Below are 20,885 nucleotides of genomic sequence, written 5' to 3' on the forward strand. Positions count from 1 at the left end.
TTCTTTCTTTTCCGTGCAATGGTAACAACCATTTGTGTTGATGAACTTGGTTGAGCTTATTTTCTTCCTTTGAATTGCAGGTTAACCAGATTGGCAACATAACTGAATATATTCAGGCAGCACTTGACGCAAAAGCTGCAGGTTGGATTGGGGTGTGATGGTCAGCCACTGTCGTGGGGAAATTGAGGATAACTTTACTGCTGATCTTTCTGTTGGCTTGGCTAGTGGACAGGTTTGTTCGTTAATTTCTATAACCATATATGCTCTCTATCAATTCATTCTGTTGGTACTATGTATGAAGTTGATTTTTGCACTTTCTTCTTTATAGATATAACAGGAGCTCCCTGGCCAAGCATAATCCCCAACACCACCCACTTTTCTAAGTTTTCTTTGCTTTCTCAAATTTGCTTGCAGCTTCTGCTCATTGAAGTGGAACTTGGTAATGTGTGTTATGCTGGTGAAGCTTTCAGATCACCCTAAGTGAAGATAACCCTCATTTCTCAAGTTATCTAAGCTTCCACCCAATTTAGAATTTGGGAAAATCTACAGAAATTTTTGATAGAGCTTATAAGTTAGATGTCATTTGGATAGTTCCATACCGTGCGCTGGGACACCAGGCGTCTTCTCTTCAGTACAAACACTTGTCAGTCAATAATCAATTATCTTCAGGAGTTTGTACGGATGGAACTGGTCAAATGCGACTGGCATGGCATCCAGTTCAACTATGTAATTCTTGTGTGGCATTGTAAATGTATTATTGTGTACTATATATATTTCACCTTGTTCTTGTTATTCAATTTTTTAATCAGGACCAAATCTCGTGTTTTCCTAGAGAGCATTTTCCATAGAACCTCAAGATTCTAGAGATTATCCGGTTCTGTCTCAGCAAGCCATGCATACTCCTCTTCTTTACCAGCATCTATCTTAATTCTGTTCACTGTAGCTACAGTGTTTAGCAGACAACTATAATTATCAGTTTTCATAATTTTTCTTTTCTTTTCTCTTTTCTTTTCTTTTCATGCGAATAAGTTCACCAAGGAAAGAAAACTCTAACTAGAAACAAAAGTTACTTACCAAAGGCAGTGTACGGGTAATTGCGGTAGTAGGTATATTTTCTGCCTGCATCTTCTCTGTAAGAGGGTGTGAGAATGTCAAGAACAGCACAAGGAGTGACCAGTAAAATAATGCAGACTCCCCCCATTCCTTGGATACAAAATTGATGTCCCACATGGTGTTGTTAAAACCTTGTCAACCGCCAGCTTTGCCAATCTTACCGTATTGGAAGGAAACTTTATCAGTTTTCCCATATTTTAACCCTCAAAATATGAAAATCATGAGCATAGAACATGGACCAATTCATAAGGGCAGTCTTACGACCTCTCTGGTAGTATCTCACTCATGCATCTAGCTAAGGAATTTAGATGATAGTCTTAGGTGTAGTAGATTTGTGCCAAGTGTAGCTATCTCATAGGGTAGCTAATCATTGGTTAGATTTGATTGTGTAAGAGAGAATATTCTTTCTTTTTTACTGTTATATTGGATTGCACAGATTGTGCATGACTAAGAGTGAGAAATAGACTGATATTTTTCATCTTCTTCTTCTCCAAGTTTTCTCTCTACATTTTCACATGAGCTCCATTGATCTATAATATATAACATGGCAGATTAAAGTCTGTAAATGCTAACATGGTATCACTGAGCCAGGTTTGATCGTGTAGCTGGGCGTTTGAATTTGTGAAGGAAGTGTGCTGCGTTTTCTGTCAAATTCTGCTCTCTGTGAAATCTGTCTAATATGGCAGGATCTGGAAGTGGTGAGCTGCGTGCTCCAATCTTCAATGGTGAGAACTATGAGTTCTGGAGCATAAGGATGAAAACCATTTTCAAATCTCATGGGATTTGGGAGCTGGTTGAGAGAGGAATAGAAGGCTCAGATTCGAAGGGAGCTGATGAATCTGATACAAAACAAAAAGAAAAAGAGGAATCAAGTGGTTCTGGGAAGATGGCTATAGCTGAGATCCTGATGAAGGATGCTAAGGCCTTGGGGTTGATTCAAGGAGCAGTATCTGAGGTGATCTTCCCCAGGATTTCTCATGAAGAATCATCTCATGGAGCCTGGAACATCCTGAAGCAAAAATTTCATGGTGATAAGCAGGTAAGAAGTGTAAAACTGCAGGGTCTTCGTAGAGAATTTGAATATACTAGAATGAGAGAGGATGAATCTCTATCTGCTTATCTTACAAAGTTGTTTGATCTAATAAACCAAATGAGAGGTTATGGAGAAGAGTTATCTAGAGAAAGAATTGTGCAGAAAATGTTAATTAGTCTGCTGCCTGGATATGATCCAATCTGTTCTGTAATTGAACATTCAAGGGATCTAGATGTAATTGAGGTTCAAGAGGTGGTAGCCTCATTGAAGAGCTTTGCTCAAAGATTGGAAAGACATCATGAGAACAAGACTGAGAAGGCCTTTGCTAGTCTGAGTATAGATACCAAATCAGCTAAGGCCACTGGAAATCAGAATTCCAAGCAGCAGAAGAATTGGAAAGACAAAGGGAAGAAGTGGGATAATAAACCTACTGATGGAACTAAAACTCCTTGCAAACATTGTGGGAAATTGCATTATGGAGAATGTAGGTTCAAGGGCAAACCAAAGTGCTATAACTGTGACAAGCTTGGTCACATTGCCAAAGACTGCTATAGCAAGAAACCTGAACAGCAGCAGCAGCTTCAGTTTGCTACTCAGGTTACTTCTTCACCAACCATGTTCTATGCTAACAATGCAACTGAGAAAAGGTCCATGGAAGAGGTATGGTACTTGGACAGTGGGTGTAGTAACCACATGACTGGCAGAGAAGATGTTTTGATTGATATTGATAGGAATGTGACTGCAAAAGTTGCTATGGGAACAGGACAGTTGGTTGATGTTATTGGAAAAGGAAGCCTGACGGTTGAAACTAAAATGGGAAGGAAATATATCAAGGAGGTGCTATTGGTATCTGGTCTCAAAGAGAACCTACTCAGTGTTGGACAAATGATGGAGCATGGATATTTCCTAATTTTTGGAGATAACAAGGCAGAAGTCTATGATGATAGCTCTCTTTCAAATCTGGTGGCTAGAGTGGATATGAAAGGAAATAGAAGTTTTCCTTTGAAACTTCAAACAGACTTACATATTGCTCTAACTGCAAGCATTAACCAATCAACTTTGCTTTGGCATAGGAGAATGGGGCACTTAAACATGCAGAGTTTGAAACTGCTGCAGAATGAAGACATGGTGTTTGGTTTGCCAGAAATCAAAAATACAAATGCAGTATGTGAAGGCTGCACTTTTGGAAAACACTGCAGGAAGGCATTTCCAAAAGAGGCAACCAGCAGAGCTTCAACTCCACTGGAATTGGTACACACTGATGTGTGTGGCCCAATGCAAACTGTTACCAAAGCATGAAACAGGTATTTCCTCACCTTTATAGATGACTGTACAAGAATGTGCTGGATCTATTTCTTGAGATGCAAATCTGAGGTATTCACAGTGTTTAAGAGGTTTAGAGCCACTGTTGAATTGCAAAGTGGATATAAGGTGAAGAAACTAAGAAGTGATAGGGGAGGAGAGTACACCTCTAATGAGTTCAATAAATTTTGTGATGAAATGGGAATGGAGAGGCAGCTTACAGTGGCATACTCACCACAGCAAATGGTGTGGCTGAGAGGAAAAACAGAACCATAGTGGAGATGGCCAAGTGTATGATGATTGAGAAGGGCATGCCACTTGAGTTCTGGGCAGAAACTGTGAATACTGCAGTATATGTTCTAAACCGAAGTCCAACTAAAGCTCTGGACAAGAAAACACCATTTGAAGCCTATAGTGGGAGAAAGCCAGGACTTAAACACTTAAAAGTGTTTGGATCTGTGTGCTATGCACATGTTCCAAATCCACAGAGGCAGAAACTGGATTCAACAAGCAACAGATGTGTGTTTCTAGGATATGGCAGCTGTGAGAAAGGGTATAGGCTATATGACATTGCCACTGGAAAAGTGATTATCTCAAGGGATGTGGTATTCAATGAAGAAGCTAGCTGGGATTGGAATGCACAGCAAGAATGCAGTGTTTCAGTGCCACTTACTGATGCTGTGTCTGAAAAGGAGAAAGGGAGCTATGACACAGTTGTGAAGCAAGCAGAACATTCAATTGAGAATGAGTTGCTAACAGAAGACAATGAAGAAAGATCTGTGGTTGACACAGGTACTCAAGATATTGACCACACTCCATTGAGATACAAAAGTCTTACAGAGATCTATGAAAGCTGCAACATCTGCATCATTGAACCAGAATCCTTTGAAGAAGCTGTCAAGGATGCAGCATGGCAAAAGGCAATGGAAGCAGAACTTGAGATGATTGAGAAGAATGAAACTTGGGATTTGGTAAAAAGACCATCTGATAAACCTATAGTTGGTGTCAAATGGATCTTTAAAGTCAAGCTAAATCTGGATGGTTCTGTTCAGAAAAACAAAGCAAGGCTAGTAGCTAAAGGCTACACTCAAAAGCCAGGAATTGATTTCAATGAGACATTTGCACCTGTTGCTCGGCTTGACACAGTTAGAACACTGATTGCTCTGGCTGCTCAGAAAAGGTGGAAACTGTTTCAGCTTGATGTAAAGTCAGCCTTCTTAAATGGAGTGCTACAAGAGGAGGTGTATGTGGATCAACCTCCAGGATTTGTGGTTCAAGGCAAGGAAGACAGAGTCTATAGACTCAAGAAGGCTCTTTATGGTCTCAAACAAGCTCCAAGAGCTTGGTATGAAGAAATTAATTCATACTTTGCTACTGCAGGATTTCAGAAAAGTCCTAGTGAGGCTACATTATATGTGAAAGCTGCAGAAAGTGGAATCCTAATTGTTTCACTATATGTAGATGATATCATCTACACAGGAAGCTCTGAAGAATTGGTGATGAGTTTTAAAACTGAAATGATAAAGAGATATGAAATGACAGATCTGGGATTGTTGCATCATTTTCTGGGATTGGGTGTGATACAAGCTGAGCCCTACATCTTCTTGCATCAGAAAAAATATGCAAGAACACTGTTGGACAAGTTTGGTTTAAAGGACTGTAAAGCAGTGTCAACTCCACTTGCTATGAATGAGAAGTTATCCAAGGAGGATGGAAGTGAACAGGTTGATGAAAAGCTGTACAGACAGATTGTTGGAAGCTTACTATATCTGACTGCAACAAGGCCAGATATCATGTTTGCTGCAAGTCTCTTAGCAAGATACATGCATGGACCTACAAAGAAACATATGGGAACTGCTAAGAGAGTACTTAGATACATTCAAGGTACTCTAGACTATGGCATTGCATATGAGAAAGGAAAAGAGGCAATGCTGGTTGGATATTGTGACAGTGATTGGTCAGGCTGTGAAGATGATATGAGGAGCACATCTGGCTATGCTTTTCATCTTGGATCAGGTGTTTTCTCCTGGGCATCTGTTAAGCAGAGCAGTGTAGCACTATCCACTGCAGAGGCAGAATATGTTAGTGCAGCTGAAGCTACAGCTCAAGCAGTCTGGTTAAGGTTTGTTCTATCTGATTTTGGTGAAGAACAAGTTGAGGCTACAACAATCCTATGTGACAACACTTCTGCAATTGCAATAACAAAGAATCCTGTGCATCATCACAGGACAAGACATATAAGCAGAAGATTTCATTTCATCCGAGATGCTTTGCAAAATGGTGAGATTGATCTGCTATACTGCAAAACTGATGAGCAGAATGCAGACATCTTCACTAAGGCTTTGGCAAGGAATCGATTTGAATATCTAAGGAGCAAGCTTGGAATTATTTCAGCTAAACACTTAGAAGGGAGTGTTAAAGTATAAGAGATTTAGCTGAGTTTGTTACTTAAATTGTGAGCCTTTGGATCACAGTCCAAATGGACAGCTAAGATGTAGTCTTAGGTGTAGTAGATTTGTGCCAAGTGTAGCTATCTCATAGGGTAGCTAATCATTGGTTAGATTTGATTGTGTAAGAGAGAATATTCTTTCTTTTTTACTGTTATATTGGATTGCACAGATTGTGCATGACTAAGAGTGAGAAATAGACTGATATTTTTCATCTTCTTCTTCTCCAAGTTTTCTCTCTACATTTTCACATGAGCTCCATTGATCTATAATATATAACATGGCAGATTAAAGTCTGTAAATGCTAACAGAAACTACAGGAATAGCAATATGAAAATGTGAAGCTGATACTTTTGTCAAGAAGTGCAACTGCGTAAGCCATTACAAGCTGAAAACTACATGAAAAACCAGACCTGGAAAGTAATTTCGTTCCTTGCTTTCCTGGGAGGCTCGACCCAATCATAAGCTCTCACATGCAAAGAGCCATAGAGAACTTTGCTAAAAACAGTCATCCCAGGATGGTCAAGAAGTGGAATGACTGAGAAAGTAGGAAAACCGAATATACACATCTGCACAAAATCATTTACTTAATCTGTGAGTATAAATTTCAGAGAGCTTTGAATATAACAACAATCTAAATTCCTTGTTGAGTGATAACTTATATGAATGGTGGTCCCAATGGTCATATTATGGAGTAGTACAACATATAGATCTTTTTCATCAATGAAAAGACACACAAACGAATATAATGTCAAAAATTCATTGAAGGATCCATCTTTTTTTGTTCCTTGCAGTACCAAATACTGTAAATAAGAAACTCGAAGGAAAACAAAAATAGAGTCTTGATTTGGGAACATAGAAGATGGTATAGCTAATGTAAAAATATTCTTCTTCTTCACTAAATGCTTACCGTAAAACTATCACATTCATATATATATATATCCAAGTATGTTATTGGTTGAGCCCATCGAGCAACTCTATTTAGTTGGTCAAGTCCAAAAATATCCATGGTCTCGATCATCATCCAGATTTTCCTCTTTAAGCCCAACATCAGCCGGAGACATTGTGCCTGTGAATTCCAACCAAGATCAGAAAAATAAAGGCAAGATACTGTGACATGGTGTATCCTAACTATAAAATTGATGAATCATATTTGAGTAACCTGGTCTTCTAGTTATTAGGAAGGAACTGAAACTGTCATCACCTTTCTTAGTTAAGGCCTCAAGATCTGATATTTTGGGTTCAGACACATTTTAAGCAGGAATCGATTATTGTGCAGAAAAGACAAGATAAATATTTATTAACCAAATTTATGTATGTGACAAACAATAGGACAAAAGCAAAGACATCATTATGACTTAACCAATGAGACATTCCTCAAATAAAAGCTGAACCAAGCTGCTTCCACATACCGGGGGCCATTTAAATCTATATCAGAAGTGGCATTGGACTCTAGAAATTACTATCAATAAGCAACAAAGCCCTATCAGCCAAGTTTATATTCTCAAGAAAAGGAAAAACCGTCAAACTTCGCCACAAATGGCACAAAGGAAAGAAAGGAGATTCTTCATCCAGCTGGTTTTTCACCTTGACGAGCAATCCGGTAATTAAGTTAGCATTTTGGAGGTAAAGTCTTTCTTTTTAGAGCAAACATCATATTTCCAAGAGTAACAATGCATGTAATATATGAATCTAAACTCACTTTGCAGACAAACCTTAATTGCTTCAAGTTTCACAGATTTCATGCTAAACTAGTCCACTGCTAATTTATTTGCCAATGAAGGATATTCCAATTTCCGTTAGAACCAAGACCAAGTAGAGTTACAAAATCAATATATTCTAGCAATTTAACGAAACCCCATAAATATATCGCTCAATTCTCAATTACACCACCAAAACGGGCAAACTCAATTTGAGTTTCAACATAATTTGCAAAACCAATATGCAAAATTGAGCCAAACTTTGGTTACACACTTCACATATATATTAAAAGAAACCATGTTATTATAAATTTAACAAAAGACGAGAGAAATACCCAAAACAGAAAAAGCTTGTTGATTGCTGCAGAAGAAGGGGGAGGAGACCCTGATGGCGTGAACATGTTTTGGCAGAGTTCGTAGAGAGCTTCAACTTTGGAGCTCTTCCTCGCCATGCTTGTTTGGCTTGGAAACGCACTAAAAATCGGCCTACGCGCTAGGCGTCCAAACGCACTAGAAATGGGCCAGTGTTCGAATATATTTAAAGGGTATAGCCGGGCGGCTATACTTTTCAAATATAATAAATTCGACTATTTAAAGAGAATAGCAGCGCTACGCTTCAAATGTAATAGATTTTAATATTTAAAGAGTATAGCCGATCGGCTATACTTCTTAAAATAAAGTTGATTATTTAAATAGTATAGCCGGTTGGCTATACCTGTTAAATATAGTAAATTCCACTATCCAAATAGTATAGCCGCGCGGCTATACTCTCTAAATATAGTAATAAATTCGAATATTTAAAAAGGACAGCCGTGCGGCTATACGTTTGAAACATAATAAATTCGAATATTTAAATAGTATAGCCGGTACTTCTCAGATATAATAAATTCAAATATTTAAGGATTATAGCCGCACGGCTATACCCTTTAAATATAATATATATGCGAAAATATTTAAATAGTATAGCCGCGCGGCTATACTTGTAAAATAATAAATTCGAATATTTAAAGAGTCTAGCCGCCCGGCTATACTTTTAAACATCTACCACAGGCAGCCGAAGACCGGTCAGGCCGCCAACGACGACACGGGACTCACCGTGGTGGTGCTCGGTGTGCTGTCAAGACGACAATGGGTGAGAAAAGAAGATTTGGCCGGGGAGTTGAAACTGCCCCCAAGGAAACTTCGTTCCACTCTGCAGTTTCTTGAGAAGGAAAAACTGGTCGCCAGAGATCGAAGGGGAGGGACAGCTTACTCCTGTCCGGACTATGCCCAGATGTACGACGTCGTTAGGTACAGGCTGCACAGTATGAGGAATATGTGTGTCCTAACCCTCACTGTAGGAAAAGATACAGCAGTTTGGATACACTGTACCTGATGTCTATGGAGGACGATGGGTCCTGCTTACACTGTGAAAGTTGTGACGGGGAACTTGCGGTTGCGAGTGACAGCCATGCAAGGCCGCGACGGGGTCTAGAATTAAAAGACACGCTTCAGAGGATGGAGGTACAGATGAAGCCAGTAACGGAACAACTTGACAGAGTTAAAGACTCGGCTTTTCCTGAATTCGGAAGCCTCCAAGATTGGGAAGCGAGTGGAAGGCCAATGTATATAAAGAGTGTTGAAGTTGAAGTTGAATTTTGTTAGATTGAAGGTCAGGTGGAAGAGGCTCCTAGTCGTCAGTCGGCGTCAAGTCAAAGCGTGATGAGGATCCAGCAGAAGACAATGTAGACTGGGAGGAAGGTTGGGGACCAAATGACTTGGAATGTTGAAGCTTGTTGATCAGGCAAAATCGGAATTTCCTATCTACTTGCCATAAACAGTTGGTACAGAATCACTGGAATGAGGAGATACGCTTATCAAATTGTCTGCCCATTACAAGGAAATCTTCTACGCCAAGAGACAGTGGTTTACAAAATTAATAACTCATGCGAGGAAATAGCTTAATTTCTAGGCTAAAATTTCACCCTTCCAGTTAACTATGCCAATCATGCAGGACCTCCTGGGAATTTTTAGGATAAAAATGATGCCAGGCGTGCATCTGTGCGGTGTGGAAGACCAGTTCGAGCTCCAACAGCCCTACAGCAGGTAGCTGCCTGCAATCAAAATCACACAAGCAAAACAAAAAAAAAAAAGTCATGAACAAATCTATGTTGCAAAATCCTACCACATCATAACAATTGGCCATTGAGCAGAAACATGTCTACTTACCACTTGAGCAGCAAATGGCAGCATTTTCTCTGGCGGCATGTTGGAGCAAATAGCTACAATAAAATCAGAAATCCCATGAATGAAATAAAAGAACAAAAAGTAGGAATTTGCTTCAACATCTAAATTCAACTTTATAAAATCAAACAAGCATGAGACATTTTGTGACCTAAGGCCTATCCTCTGCAAATGGTCAATCCAAATGTTGGTTGAACTCGAGTGCTCACATGATATACACTAAGATGATGATTAAATTTATCTAGTTAGTCAGCCATGCTTGTAGACTAGCCCAACCACAACCCCACTCTCTCACAAAGTAACATTAAACTGAACTGATCTGAGCCCTCATGTTTGGATAATGGTCAGTAGGGATTTTACGAATGAACAATGTTGCAACCTCTCAAAAGTCAAACTAAACAAATATATACTACATTAAGAAGACACCTTTTTTCTGCTTAATGATTGAAAAGGTACCTTTCCAGGCAATAAACAACCAAAAACAAAAATTGACAAAATGATCTGTGTGTGCGCGGGGTGGGGTGGGGGGGGAGGGGGGAGGAGAGAGAGAGAGAGAGAGAGAGAGAGAGAGAGAGAGAGAGAGAGAGAGAGAGAGAGAGAGAGATGAGTTGAGGGATTAAACATACCATAGAGAACTGCTCCGATAAAACTATCTCCAGCACCTGTTGTATCTTGAAGTTCTGAGGGTGGTACTTTCTCAGCTGTTCCCACAAACAACCTCCCACAAACCGTCCCTACCCCGTTGGCTCTCAATTTTGTCAGAGGCTGAAATGATTACAATGGGAAAACTTACAAATTAGTAGCTACTACAATTATTCAGTATTTTTTTCAGTCTCCAGTTAAGACTCTAAAAAGAAATAATAATAAAAACTGATGTTCCACAATTCACTCAAGTTTGCGATCTAAAGAAAAAGGCACCCTAGCCAATGTTGCATGAAATGTGACATGTTTCTTGTGTCAAACTAAATTTCCCCTTTACCATCTTCCTATGGTTAAATGGATTTCATCTCTACAACAACACAGGTATTGTGCTTCACTTTGGTTATTTCAGGACACCTCATATTCCCAGCTTAAGATGTGGCCGGACTTCGTCATCTTGTTAGGACCAACTTTTATTTGGTAATGGTTTCTTTTCAAATTGATAACTAATGTAAAAATTATATAATCAAACGATGGAAAGATTTTCTAGTTATTACTTATGCTCCTGAGGCTAAGCAAATATTCAGGACGTGTGGATGAGATCCCAAGTTGTAAACCCAAGATGCAATCCTCAAAACTCTGTAGAAGGATTGAGGGTTGCCGTGAATTTCATCAAGACTCATGGGAGAGAGCGGTGAAACGGACTATCTAAATACTTCAAAAATCAAGGGAAAATAGTTCACTTCTAACTTGTCTCTGACTAAATTATTTCAAATCCTCTTAACCATTCAGGTTCCTTACCGATGAAACACATGTCGGGATAGCAAAGTTATCATCTTTTCTCTGCTTCAGCAATTCTAGCAAGCTATCAACATCCATTTCTTCTGTCTGAGGAGCCTCTGCCAGAAATAGAGTTTCAATGAAAACCTGTAAAATTTTCAAATCAGATAAAACAGACAATGTTTACAACATTGCAAGCCACAACTCAGGCCCTATGTTTCATATCGTTTTCCTCCTCAATAAACCCTGGACAGTTGCATACTTACCATTCACACTTCTCTCAAGCATTATGCATCCATCTTCACCCAATGTCACAATCACAAATTTAATCTTTGGCAATCTCACAAGAATCGAAACAAGAGCACTTGGAACCGATGCTGCTTCTGTCCATGCCTGTAAGACAAGATATGCGTTGTGTCCCACATAAATGACCTTGGTCCTTAAACTTAGACCAAGAGATCCAAGCGAAAAATGAAGGGCAAAAAGTGTGTCTAAATGTGATCTAAGTTAATTGTAAAATCACAGCAATCACATTAGCATTCATATTGAGTGCAAAATATATCCACCAGATGGTTAGACTAAGTAAGTAATAGAAATACAGGATATAAGAAGAGCAGTGCTTGAGGAAACCTCTTATTTGCATATCAAAAACAATGGTTCCTTTACCGGCTATTTTCGGCTGAAAATTGTTTGGAAACAGATAAGAAGCAAATCAAAGTCTTATCTCCAGTTTTGAGGGGTTTAGAAACCAAAAGGAAGAAGCTGACAAAATATTTAAGTTGGAAAAACATGTCCTAATTTCCTTCTAGATATAGTAGTTCATAGAAGAACAATTGACTTGCCTGTGGAAATTTCGCTGAGCATATAGCATAATCAGCTAGTTTTAGAAGATCATCCAGCCCTTCTCTTATCCGTTCACCTTCAACTAATATAGGTACATTCTTGCGAGCAGCCTGTGAGAATCCAATTATGCTGATTTACTCTCTTTAGTTAATAACTAATTTTCTTGGAAAACTACGTAAAGATACACTTAACAGCAAGAAGTTTAACACAAGAAACTGGAAGATAACAGTTACCTCCTGTGCAACAAGTAAAGCAGTTTCATGTATTCGTCCATCTAAATAAAGCACTCTTGCTCCATCCAATGCAGATGATAAACTTGTTTGGGAAAGGTCGCTTGGTATCATGGGAGGATATCCTGGAGTATGAATACAAGTGCGAGTTTTCCTGGAATGTCACTAACAGTTTATCAAAATTGAAACACAAAGATTGGGGAAAAAGTTATTCCACTGCCCTCTATCACTGCATTAGATCAGATTCAGAATGTAGGAACAAGAAAATATTATGGGTTAAACAATAAAGTCAGCTAATACAAGGTTGTGTATGCTTGGTGTTGGGGGGGAGGGGGGAGAGAGAATAACACATAAAAGCGAAGTTCCTCACGTTTCATTGTCAACAATAATGTAGGTAAATGGTGAATTACCCTCCTCGGAAACCTGGAAAAATGAGTCCAAAAATGAAAGCAATATTCAGATTACATAGCAGTCAAGTCCTATTCTTAAAGATTACAAACGGCTTTCCCTCTGAAGCTTACCACAACAGAAGAAGTATCTACGCCGTCGGCTTGTAGCTCCTCCAGTATGCCCCTGCCTTGTGTATCATTTGCAACCTATCATTTCAAAATGCATAAAACAAGCTACCAAAATCAAACAACCAAGTTTCCTTCCGGGGAGAGAAAATTCAAAATAAAAGGGTTAAAATTAAAGACCTTGGAAATCAGTCTCGGACTTAAGCCCAAACGAGCTGCACAAATCAAAGCATTACCCGCGTTTCCACCTCCTTGAACCTAAGAAACCAATCAAAACTAATTATCAAAGCTAATCCACAGCATCATTTATGTGTTAACAACAATTTATCAACAATAAAAATAAAGAACAAATCTTTCATTTGCAAAAATTGCACACAAACAACCGAGTTACTGGGTGAACTCACGTTCGAGTAACAATGGCGTAAATTTAATTGGATAAATTAAGTTTACCTTTAAGCTGGTGGTTCTGATTTTGTCGTCCGGATTAGGGTAAGAGGCCACGGCGGCCAAGAAATCGACGACCACCGTGCCGACGCTGAGCTGCCATAATTGTATAAAAGCATAATTAGCAAGTATTTATGAGCATAATTGTATGGATTATAATAAGAAGAATGTAATTGATATAGATGAACCTACGACGATTCGGTTTTCGGGGAGAGGAGGAAGAGAACCGTGCGACATTCTGAACCTGAAACTCAAACTTGGTTGTTAGAATTTGAAATGAATGGTTGAAAGATGTATGATTTTGTTTTGTTAATGGAAAAATTGAAAGGAGAAGGTGTGGTTAGAAAAAGAGGAGGAGGAGACCTGGTTGAGCGAGGTGAGAAGGAGGTTGGTGAGCTGAGGGAAGTGGCATTGGGAGTTGGGTAAAGAGAGAGCATCTTTTCTGTTGTTACAGTTGAAGAAAAGAGAAGATTCGGTGGATGGTGCCTTTGGCTTTATCATAGATATCAGGTCTAGATTGGTAAAGAGTTAAATTTAGTCTTCTTACCTATGCCATAATGCCACTGCTACGAGGGAATTTTTTTAATGAATAAAGTCATTGTCTTTTAATTGCAATTTGCAATAACCACTAATAATTTTAAACATCTAGTAACAATGAGCACCGATAATAAGTTTAAGTAGGTCGCCAACAATGAGCACTCATTCTTTATTTTGTTGAAGGAGGTTACCGATAATAAGTTTAGCACTCAGTCTTTACTTTGTTGAAAGAGGTTACCGATAATGAGTTTGAGGAGGAAGCCAAGGAAGCCAACAATGAGTTTAGGGATTTAGTAAGTGGCACTCAATCTCTACTTTGTTGGAGAAAATCTTGTGTTTAAATCTCAAGTACGACCATTATTGACAAAAAAGAAGGGAGATTCACTATTATACCCAATATGGGGGCCCAAATTATAAAAATACCCTATATAAAATGGACTTTAGAAACACACCCAAAGCCCATTTACAACATAACAAAAAAGCTTTTAGCTTCTTATAAATTACAAAACTGCCATCAATTTCTTAAAACAAGCCCAACCCCAAAATCTCATAAAAATACCCCAAGCACTCAATAGGGCATCAAAGTAATTTAATAATCAATATTAAATTCAATAAGGCTAGCTATCATTTTTTGGGTTTTTTTGGGTTTGTTTATAGGAATTCAATTGTGTAGGATTTATTTATAATATTAGTGTTAGAAATGAGTATATCACTAAATATCTCAAAAAAGAATTGTAAACTAGTAGAACTTGGATAGAATTGTGTTCAAATTATATAGATACACAATTAAAGACTAGTTCTTCAAGTCCGACAATTGTTGATAAAATTAATTGTTAGTTCTATTTGAATTCTGAATAATATGACATTATAGAAACCAAGCAAATGAAGAAAACAAAAAGCATAGGCTAGGTAGCTTTTAACATCCATAAACTGTCCGTACAAATTAACAGAAGCTAATAAGTGTTTGAATCAGATAAGTTATATCTGGCTACAACAAGAAGATGACTCTCAGCCCAACAAATATAAAGGGTAACAATGTCAATCAATAAGGCATTGAACTTAAGGGGACGTTATAATACACACGGAGACTATTCAACTTACATATCTCCATCCAACTCGTATGTAAATGAATCAAGAATTCCAAAATTAGAAGCCATTCCTCTCTCTCTCTCTTCCTCTCATCCTCCGACATGGACTCCGGAGGATTTTCCAATACCTAAACTACAAGTGATGGCTTTACTTAAAAGCCCCAGTCCTTTTTTAACTGTACAAAATTCAAAAATAAAATTAACAAACTTCAAACCCAGAAGCCATCATCATTCCGAGCACATCTCGAAAGGAGTCCCCCATGCTCACTCCTACTTCCTCTTACTCTGTAGAATGCTGGCTTGCTCCGGACTGTTCTCAATGGCCCTGACCTATTGCCATGTCTAATTGGTAAAGATATCTCATCCCCCACCAAACTTGAAGTTGAAAACGGTCTGTTTTCCATATCTTCAAGTGGCCCAGAACTATACTCCATTGTAATGAACGAAGAGGTCTGCCCGTAATTTAACCGGGGAGTGAGTCCGCCGGCGTTCCACCAACTGCTATCAGAAGGAGCAAGATCACCTTTGAATTCAGAGTCCGGGACGGAAGACTCCTTTTGACTATAGCAATCCCCACCGGTCTCATCCGTATCATTGTATATGAGCTTTAGAGCCTGCACCACTTCACCCATAAAAGGCCTGTGAGTCACCTCAGGGTGAACGCACATGGAAGCAATGGCTGCCACTTTAGCCATGTCATCAAAGTCATAGGTTCCAGCCAAGGCAGGATCCACCAACTGCTGCAAACCTTCTCTGCTGGTTAGCAGTGGTCGTGCCCAAGTTACTAAATTCTCCTGGCCAGGAGGGTGGGCCATGTCAACAGGCTTCCTTCCAGAGAGAAGTTCCAGCAGCACGACTCCATAACTATAAACATCACTCTTGACAAGTAGGTGCCCTGTCATTGCATATTCTGGGGCAACATACCTGTAATCCAGCAATTTGATCAAGAGAATAGTTGAAATGTTGCTCAGACAGAAAACTATTGAAGCAAACATTATTTCAAATTTTCAATTTCATCATATATTATAAACTTTATATATATCTGGACAGAGGAGAATTTCAATTCTTATGGCCGAAAAATCTAATTAAATCCATTCACTAATCATCCTTATCATTCATTAAAGGTTCCCAATTTCTAGTGTACTATGACGCCATATAGCAAATTAGGTTTATGCTCTAGAAGCCTAAAAAGAAATATTGGATCCAAATCACAGTTTAAAAGATCTGTAAATCCTGATTAGTAACAGCTTAAACAACCGTGCTTACCCAAAAGTTCCCATGACCCTTGTTGAGATATGATGACTTCCCTCAGTTGCTTCCCTAGCCAACCCAAAATCTGATACCTTGGGCGTGAAGTCAGCTTCCAGCAAAACGTTACTAGCCTTAAAATCTCGGTGAATAACACGAGGATTAGAATCTTCGTGAAGATAGGCTAATCCTCTTGCTGCCCCAAGGGCAATCTTCATCCGTGCATCCCAGTCAAGAGGTCCCTTTTTCTTGTCAACCCCTGAAAAACAACCATAACGTATAAATATTGGGCTTTAAGGTTGTTTCTATTCCCCCAAAAACAAAACAAAAAATACGAAAAGTCTTTCAAGAGAAGGTAAATTAAATTGCTAGTTCAGGCGAGTGGGAGAGCTAATTCTAATTCGGGAAAATAACTTCAAGTTGAAAGAGACCAAAGTTGACAAGGAAAATATACCGTGCAAGTGGGACTCAACACTCCCATTGTGAACAAGCTCATATACCAAGCTGCGGGTGCGCCCTTCAATACATATGCCTATCAATTTCACCAGATTGCGGTGATGTAATCGGCTTAGCATCTCAACTTCTGCAATGAATTCACGGTCTCCATTCTGATTTTGATTATCCCTTGTAAGCACTTTGACTGCAACTTCAGTCCCATCTTCCATAATTCCATGGTAAACACGGCCAAATCCCCCTTCTCCCAAAACCCTTTGGGAACTGAACTTATTCGTTGCTTTCTCAAGCTCAGCAAGTGGAAATGTTTTGACAGAGAGAATACTTGTAGCCATGGTGGACATTAGGGACACTGAAGTGGAGCTTGCAATACTACTTGATAAGATAGACCCAATACCTGAATTACACGAATAGATCAATCACTCAGTCTCCAGTATGTTTAATATGGAACTGTGAACAATTAACTAAATTGTCCAGATTGAAATTCAATGTTAATAAAAGAGTATCAAATTGAGAAAGCAACAAAAACAAAGACAATGAATGCAGTAGAAGTCTTTTCTGTATGACAAACTCTACATATCAGAACATGAGTTACCAGATCCCACCACATGAGGATCATGATCTGGCTTGTATACCCCAATTCATGGTACTTTGGTGGTCCATTTCTCCAAAACCGATGTTCCAAACATACAATAGTTTTTTCTTTGGCATGAAAGGGGTCCTGAACCCCGGCCCTCAAACATAAAAGCGTTCCCAACATAACATGATATATGGGAAGAAAAAAGAGATAAATGTCAAGATTTGAGGTAACTGGACTTGCAGGGAAACTTTGTGCAAGTATAGCTATTTTATCGTTAAAATTGAAATTTGTTGATTTCATGCATGTATGTGAGGGTTTATACATTTATGCATGCATGTATGGATTTACTCACAATTGTGCACAAGAAACACAAGAGAACACTAAAAAGCCACATACTTACCAGATCTTTTGTGAACAGAAGATGTGAATGCAGGACCAACAGCACTAGATGGTCTTCCAACTCTCTTCCATTTCACAAAGATCCAGATTGCCCCAATGAGAACCAACAGGAGTACAAATGCAGACACAGCAATGATTACAATTGTTCTAATATTCATCCTCTGGTTCTTGCTGGGAAAATCTGCGGTGATGGGGAGATCTCCAGCACTTCCAGCTGGACCATTCCCCTTGAAATACTCGTATGGTGGTGAAGAAGTGATCCCTGTTAATGACTTTTTCAGTCTCAACCACAAACAACAATGAAAGGAAGCGAAAACAGAAGTAGGAGAATTGAGGACAGTACCTGGATAACTAATGTATACCACTTCATAATTTCCAAAAAGAGTCATATTTAGAGGGACTTTCTTATGCCGAAATCTATCGTACGTCAGTATTGCAGTGGTATTATCAAACTTCTCTCCTAGTGGAACCAAGTTAATATCCACTACTGTCCTTCCTTGATTTTGACTATCCGCACTTGCACCCATTATTTTCACTTGGCTTTGTGCCAGATACGTGCCTTCGGCAACCTCAATCTCTAGCTCACTCATTACAGGAAAAATAGCATACGGAGCTATATCCAGTAAAAGTCTGACTTTCATGGGAAAAACACAACCACAAGGTGAACCAAATGGAGATGCAGTAAGTGGCTCCACACAGATTTGATCGCAACCTGCCAGAAGCACCATCATTATAGAAGTAAACTGGCAAGGTACTTGCCAAGAAAAACAATAATCTGAGGTAAAATACATTTTCACGACCATAGTTAAATTAACAAAATTTTGGGAATTCCATGAACCCAAGTCCCACTTTTCTAGCAGCAGCTGTGCTAAAAAAGTTTCCAGCTGCACCTCCAACCCATAGTGGGGAAGGTAAAGCCTCAAACTCATCTTCCAAAACACGTAAACTTAACAGGCCATTACTTTCTTTCTTATTGACTAAATGGTAAAATTAAAACATTCAACTTGCCTCAGCAGAGGAGTGATTTTATATGCGACTAGAAGATTAGTTGGTCCAATTTATTTTCAGAAAAAGCAAGTGATATCCAACTACCCAAATTAATAGTTCTTGGCCACCCCATCCCAGTCATAATAGAAATTAAACAACATTTTTGGAAATTCATCAATCTCAACTAAACATCTACAGATTGTTTGGATGTTGTAAAAGATGAGTGACACCTGGCATTGACTACATCATGACAAATCATAAACCCCATATTATTTACCTGGGTCTTTTGATGGTGCTGGAGTAACAACATGGGGTTTCGCTCTCACATGATGATGACTATGATGACCACGTCTTGGTGAGGGAGAACTTCTAGGACCTGAAATTGAGAACTTAACATCACTGCAATACCAGCAACTGGAACATCCATGTATTCATATTTTGAAGGGAATACATACCTAGATAAATTGGAGAAGGTGCAGGTGGCAGGGATCCCGAAGAAGGCTTGATTGCCCTTGTTTTGGGTAGTTTTGATGAACCAAAGGCCAAACTCATCAGAATCGACCTTGCTGCAAATGGTAGGACAAGCCCAAATTGGTTAAGAGATATATGCATAGCTATCAAAGGAAGTAACTTTAACATGAGGGGAACTAAAACATCGGTGAAGACACCAAATATGCACAAATAGAGCTATACGATTGGCGACCTCAAAGAATGCTCATTTGATGACAATATTTATGTTCAACAGGAGTTATTCTAGTGTACAACAACAATATATCCGCTCAAGAAGTTTGTTTCCATATCCATGACAACATATTTCAATAGATTTTAATATCGAACAAAAATTGTGCAGATGAAGGTCGAGCCTGGCAAATGGATTATACAAAAAGATTAGCACCCTTACCGCGTTCCATTGAGAAATCTTTCATAGATAATGGTTGGTTTGGCAATTGAGAAGGAGACAAGTAAATCTTTAAAGACAAATTCCCTGAAATAATAAACAGGGACGTTAGTTTTCTTGAGAAACCGTCACTTATCGAGCATAAACCGAAGAATTAAGCTATTAAAATCATATAAACTAAATTCTCCAAGCACTATTTGACTACCACTGTATAATTTAAAAAGCTCAAAACATACCTGAACAACAGAAAATCGAGCTGAGCAGGAGAGTAAAAAGAAGAAGCAGAATCGGAGTTCGCATTGTCCCTCGCCGAACCGAAATTCACATAAAACATCGTCAGAAGCAGCCACCTTGGAGCTCGAGAGTCTGGCCGGATAGTGGCCTGAGGTTTCTAGGTTTCCGGCGAGCTTCTCCATCGCATTGCTTGCTCGGAGCGAGGAATCGCATGGTTAAGCTAAGAACGAAAGCGAAAAGAGTAAAGAGTGAAGCATGCGGCGATTAAAACCCTAGAAGAGAGAAGACAAGGCGAGTACTGGGAGTGAGTGGGGGCGTAGATCCATGAAACGCGGCGAAAGATCTAGAAGAAAAGAGAGATGTAGGTAGGGAGGTGTATGTGGGTGTATGTATAGAGAGAGAATGTGGGTGTATGTATAGAGAGAGAATGTGGGTGTTTTAGAGAGAGAGAGAGATCTTGACGAGGAAGAAGAAGAAGAAGAAGAAGAGGAGGTTTGAGGGAGACAGTAGGAGTGAGGTGAGGGACTTTATTGCTGCTGTCTGTGAGTTAGTGAGTGAGAGAGTAGTGTCGAGTGCGTAGCTCCAGCGAGACTGGTTTCGGTAAAATTGAATGATGGCTGTCTGATCCACGCGCCAAATTGACGACGACTGTGTTTCGAACGGGCCCACTTTAACCAAACGCCAATTCCGCGGCCGTTTCGTTGCCTAGCTGCTGTTTTTCAAGTGTTATTGTTAGCCATAAATTATTGGGGATATTTGGCAAAATTCATACTATAAAGTCATTTGTTAAATCTTTAATCTCCTTTTTTTCTAATTTTATTTCAATTTGATGATAAATATCGGTCAAATATTTTATAATGATTCAACTAACTCTTGGTCTAAAATAGAATTGGTAGGTTAACATCCTATTTATATGGAAATACTTTTAAAATAAGGGATACAATTTTCACACTCTCATATTATCCACTTGCACACCGACTCCATTTTTTCAAATTTTGTTCTTCAATATTTTCATTTTGAGTTCTCAAACTTCCTTGTAGTTTTTGAATAACTTAAAACCTTTTAACTTAGGGCTTGAGTATGGTAGTTACTTGCAAATGGTTACTAAAGGAATATTTAACTTTGGTTTTAGGATCAATATTATAACAAATAACAAGTTTACTACAATTTGTAAGAGGTAGGTGAAACAAAG

The 20,885-nt window shown here is 38.9% G+C and overlaps 2 protein-coding genes and 1 pseudogene across 3 annotated transcripts; all 3 read right to left on the reverse strand.

Moving 5' to 3' along the window:
• Positions 1 to 778: 778 nt before the first annotated feature.
• LOC117637984 lies at positions 779 to 8,089 on the reverse strand (annotated as a pseudogene).
• Positions 8,090 to 9,428: 1,339 nt separating this feature from the next.
• On the reverse strand, positions 9,429 to 13,753 carry LOC117637191 (ribokinase). The gene is made up of 13 exons (XM_034372025.1): positions 13,633 to 13,753; positions 13,462 to 13,513; positions 13,276 to 13,365; positions 13,006 to 13,083; positions 12,832 to 12,906; positions 12,681 to 12,733; positions 12,314 to 12,464; positions 12,080 to 12,190; positions 11,504 to 11,630; positions 11,259 to 11,356; positions 10,445 to 10,583; positions 9,804 to 9,856; positions 9,429 to 9,688 (listed from the first exon to the last, which is right to left on the reverse strand). Exons 1-13 carry the CDS (start codon positions 13,704 to 13,706, stop codon positions 9,605 to 9,607), a joined length of 1,185 nt encoding a protein of 394 aa, XP_034227916.1. The 5' UTR covers positions 13,707 to 13,753; the 3' UTR covers positions 9,429 to 9,604.
• Positions 13,754 to 14,749: 996 nt separating this feature from the next.
• LOC117637987 (receptor-like serine/threonine-protein kinase ALE2) lies at positions 14,750 to 20,271 on the reverse strand. 2 transcript variants are annotated; one of them, XM_034373066.1, is made up of 9 exons: positions 19,696 to 20,271; positions 19,463 to 19,546; positions 19,017 to 19,127; positions 18,839 to 18,937; positions 17,918 to 18,286; positions 17,576 to 17,836; positions 16,597 to 16,992; positions 16,161 to 16,401; positions 14,750 to 15,818 (listed from the first exon to the last, which is right to left on the reverse strand). In XM_034373066.1, exons 1-9 carry the CDS (start codon positions 19,757 to 19,759, stop codon positions 15,104 to 15,106), a joined length of 2,340 nt encoding a protein of 779 aa, XP_034228957.1. In that variant the 5' UTR covers positions 19,760 to 20,271; the 3' UTR covers positions 14,750 to 15,103. The 2 variants fall into 2 exon arrangements, with proteins under 2 accessions (XP_034228957.1, XP_034228958.1); XM_034373067.1 differs by lacking the exon at positions 17,576 to 17,836 and having other exon boundaries at positions 19,696 to 20,248.
• Positions 20,272 to 20,885: the final 614 nt, after the last annotated feature.

This window comes from Prunus dulcis, chromosome 8, assembly GCF_902201215.1.
Source record: "Prunus dulcis chromosome 8, ALMONDv2, whole genome shotgun sequence".
Taxonomy (NCBI): Eukaryota; Viridiplantae; Streptophyta; class Magnoliopsida; order Rosales; family Rosaceae; genus Prunus; species Prunus dulcis.

Bases quoted from the DNA above. Each gene is read 5' to 3' on its own strand.
- LOC117637191 (XM_034372025.1), bottom strand. From the start codon at position 13,706: ATGCTCTCTCTTTACCCAACTCCCAATGCCACTTCCCTCAGCTCACCA. The intron at 13,084-13,275 runs GTAAACTTAATT...TTGGTTTCTTAG, and splicing joins TCAGAACCACCAGCTTAAAG to GTTCAAGGAGGTGGAAACGC. The intron at 10,584-11,258 runs GTAAGGAACCTG...TAATCATTTCAG, and splicing joins TCCCGACATGTGTTTCATCG to CCTCTGACAAAATTGAGAGC.
- LOC117637987 (XM_034373066.1), bottom strand. From the start codon at position 19,759: ATGCGAACTCCGATTCTGCTTCTTCTTTTTACTCTCCTGCTCAGCTCG. The intron at 16,993-17,575 runs GTAAGTATGTGG...CGTGTAATTCAG, and splicing joins TTCTGTTCACAAAAGATCTG to GTATTGGGTCTATCTTATCA. The intron at 15,819-16,160 runs GTAAGCACGGTT...GCTGGATTACAG, and splicing joins AGGGTCATGGGAACTTTTGG to GTATGTTGCCCCAGAATATG.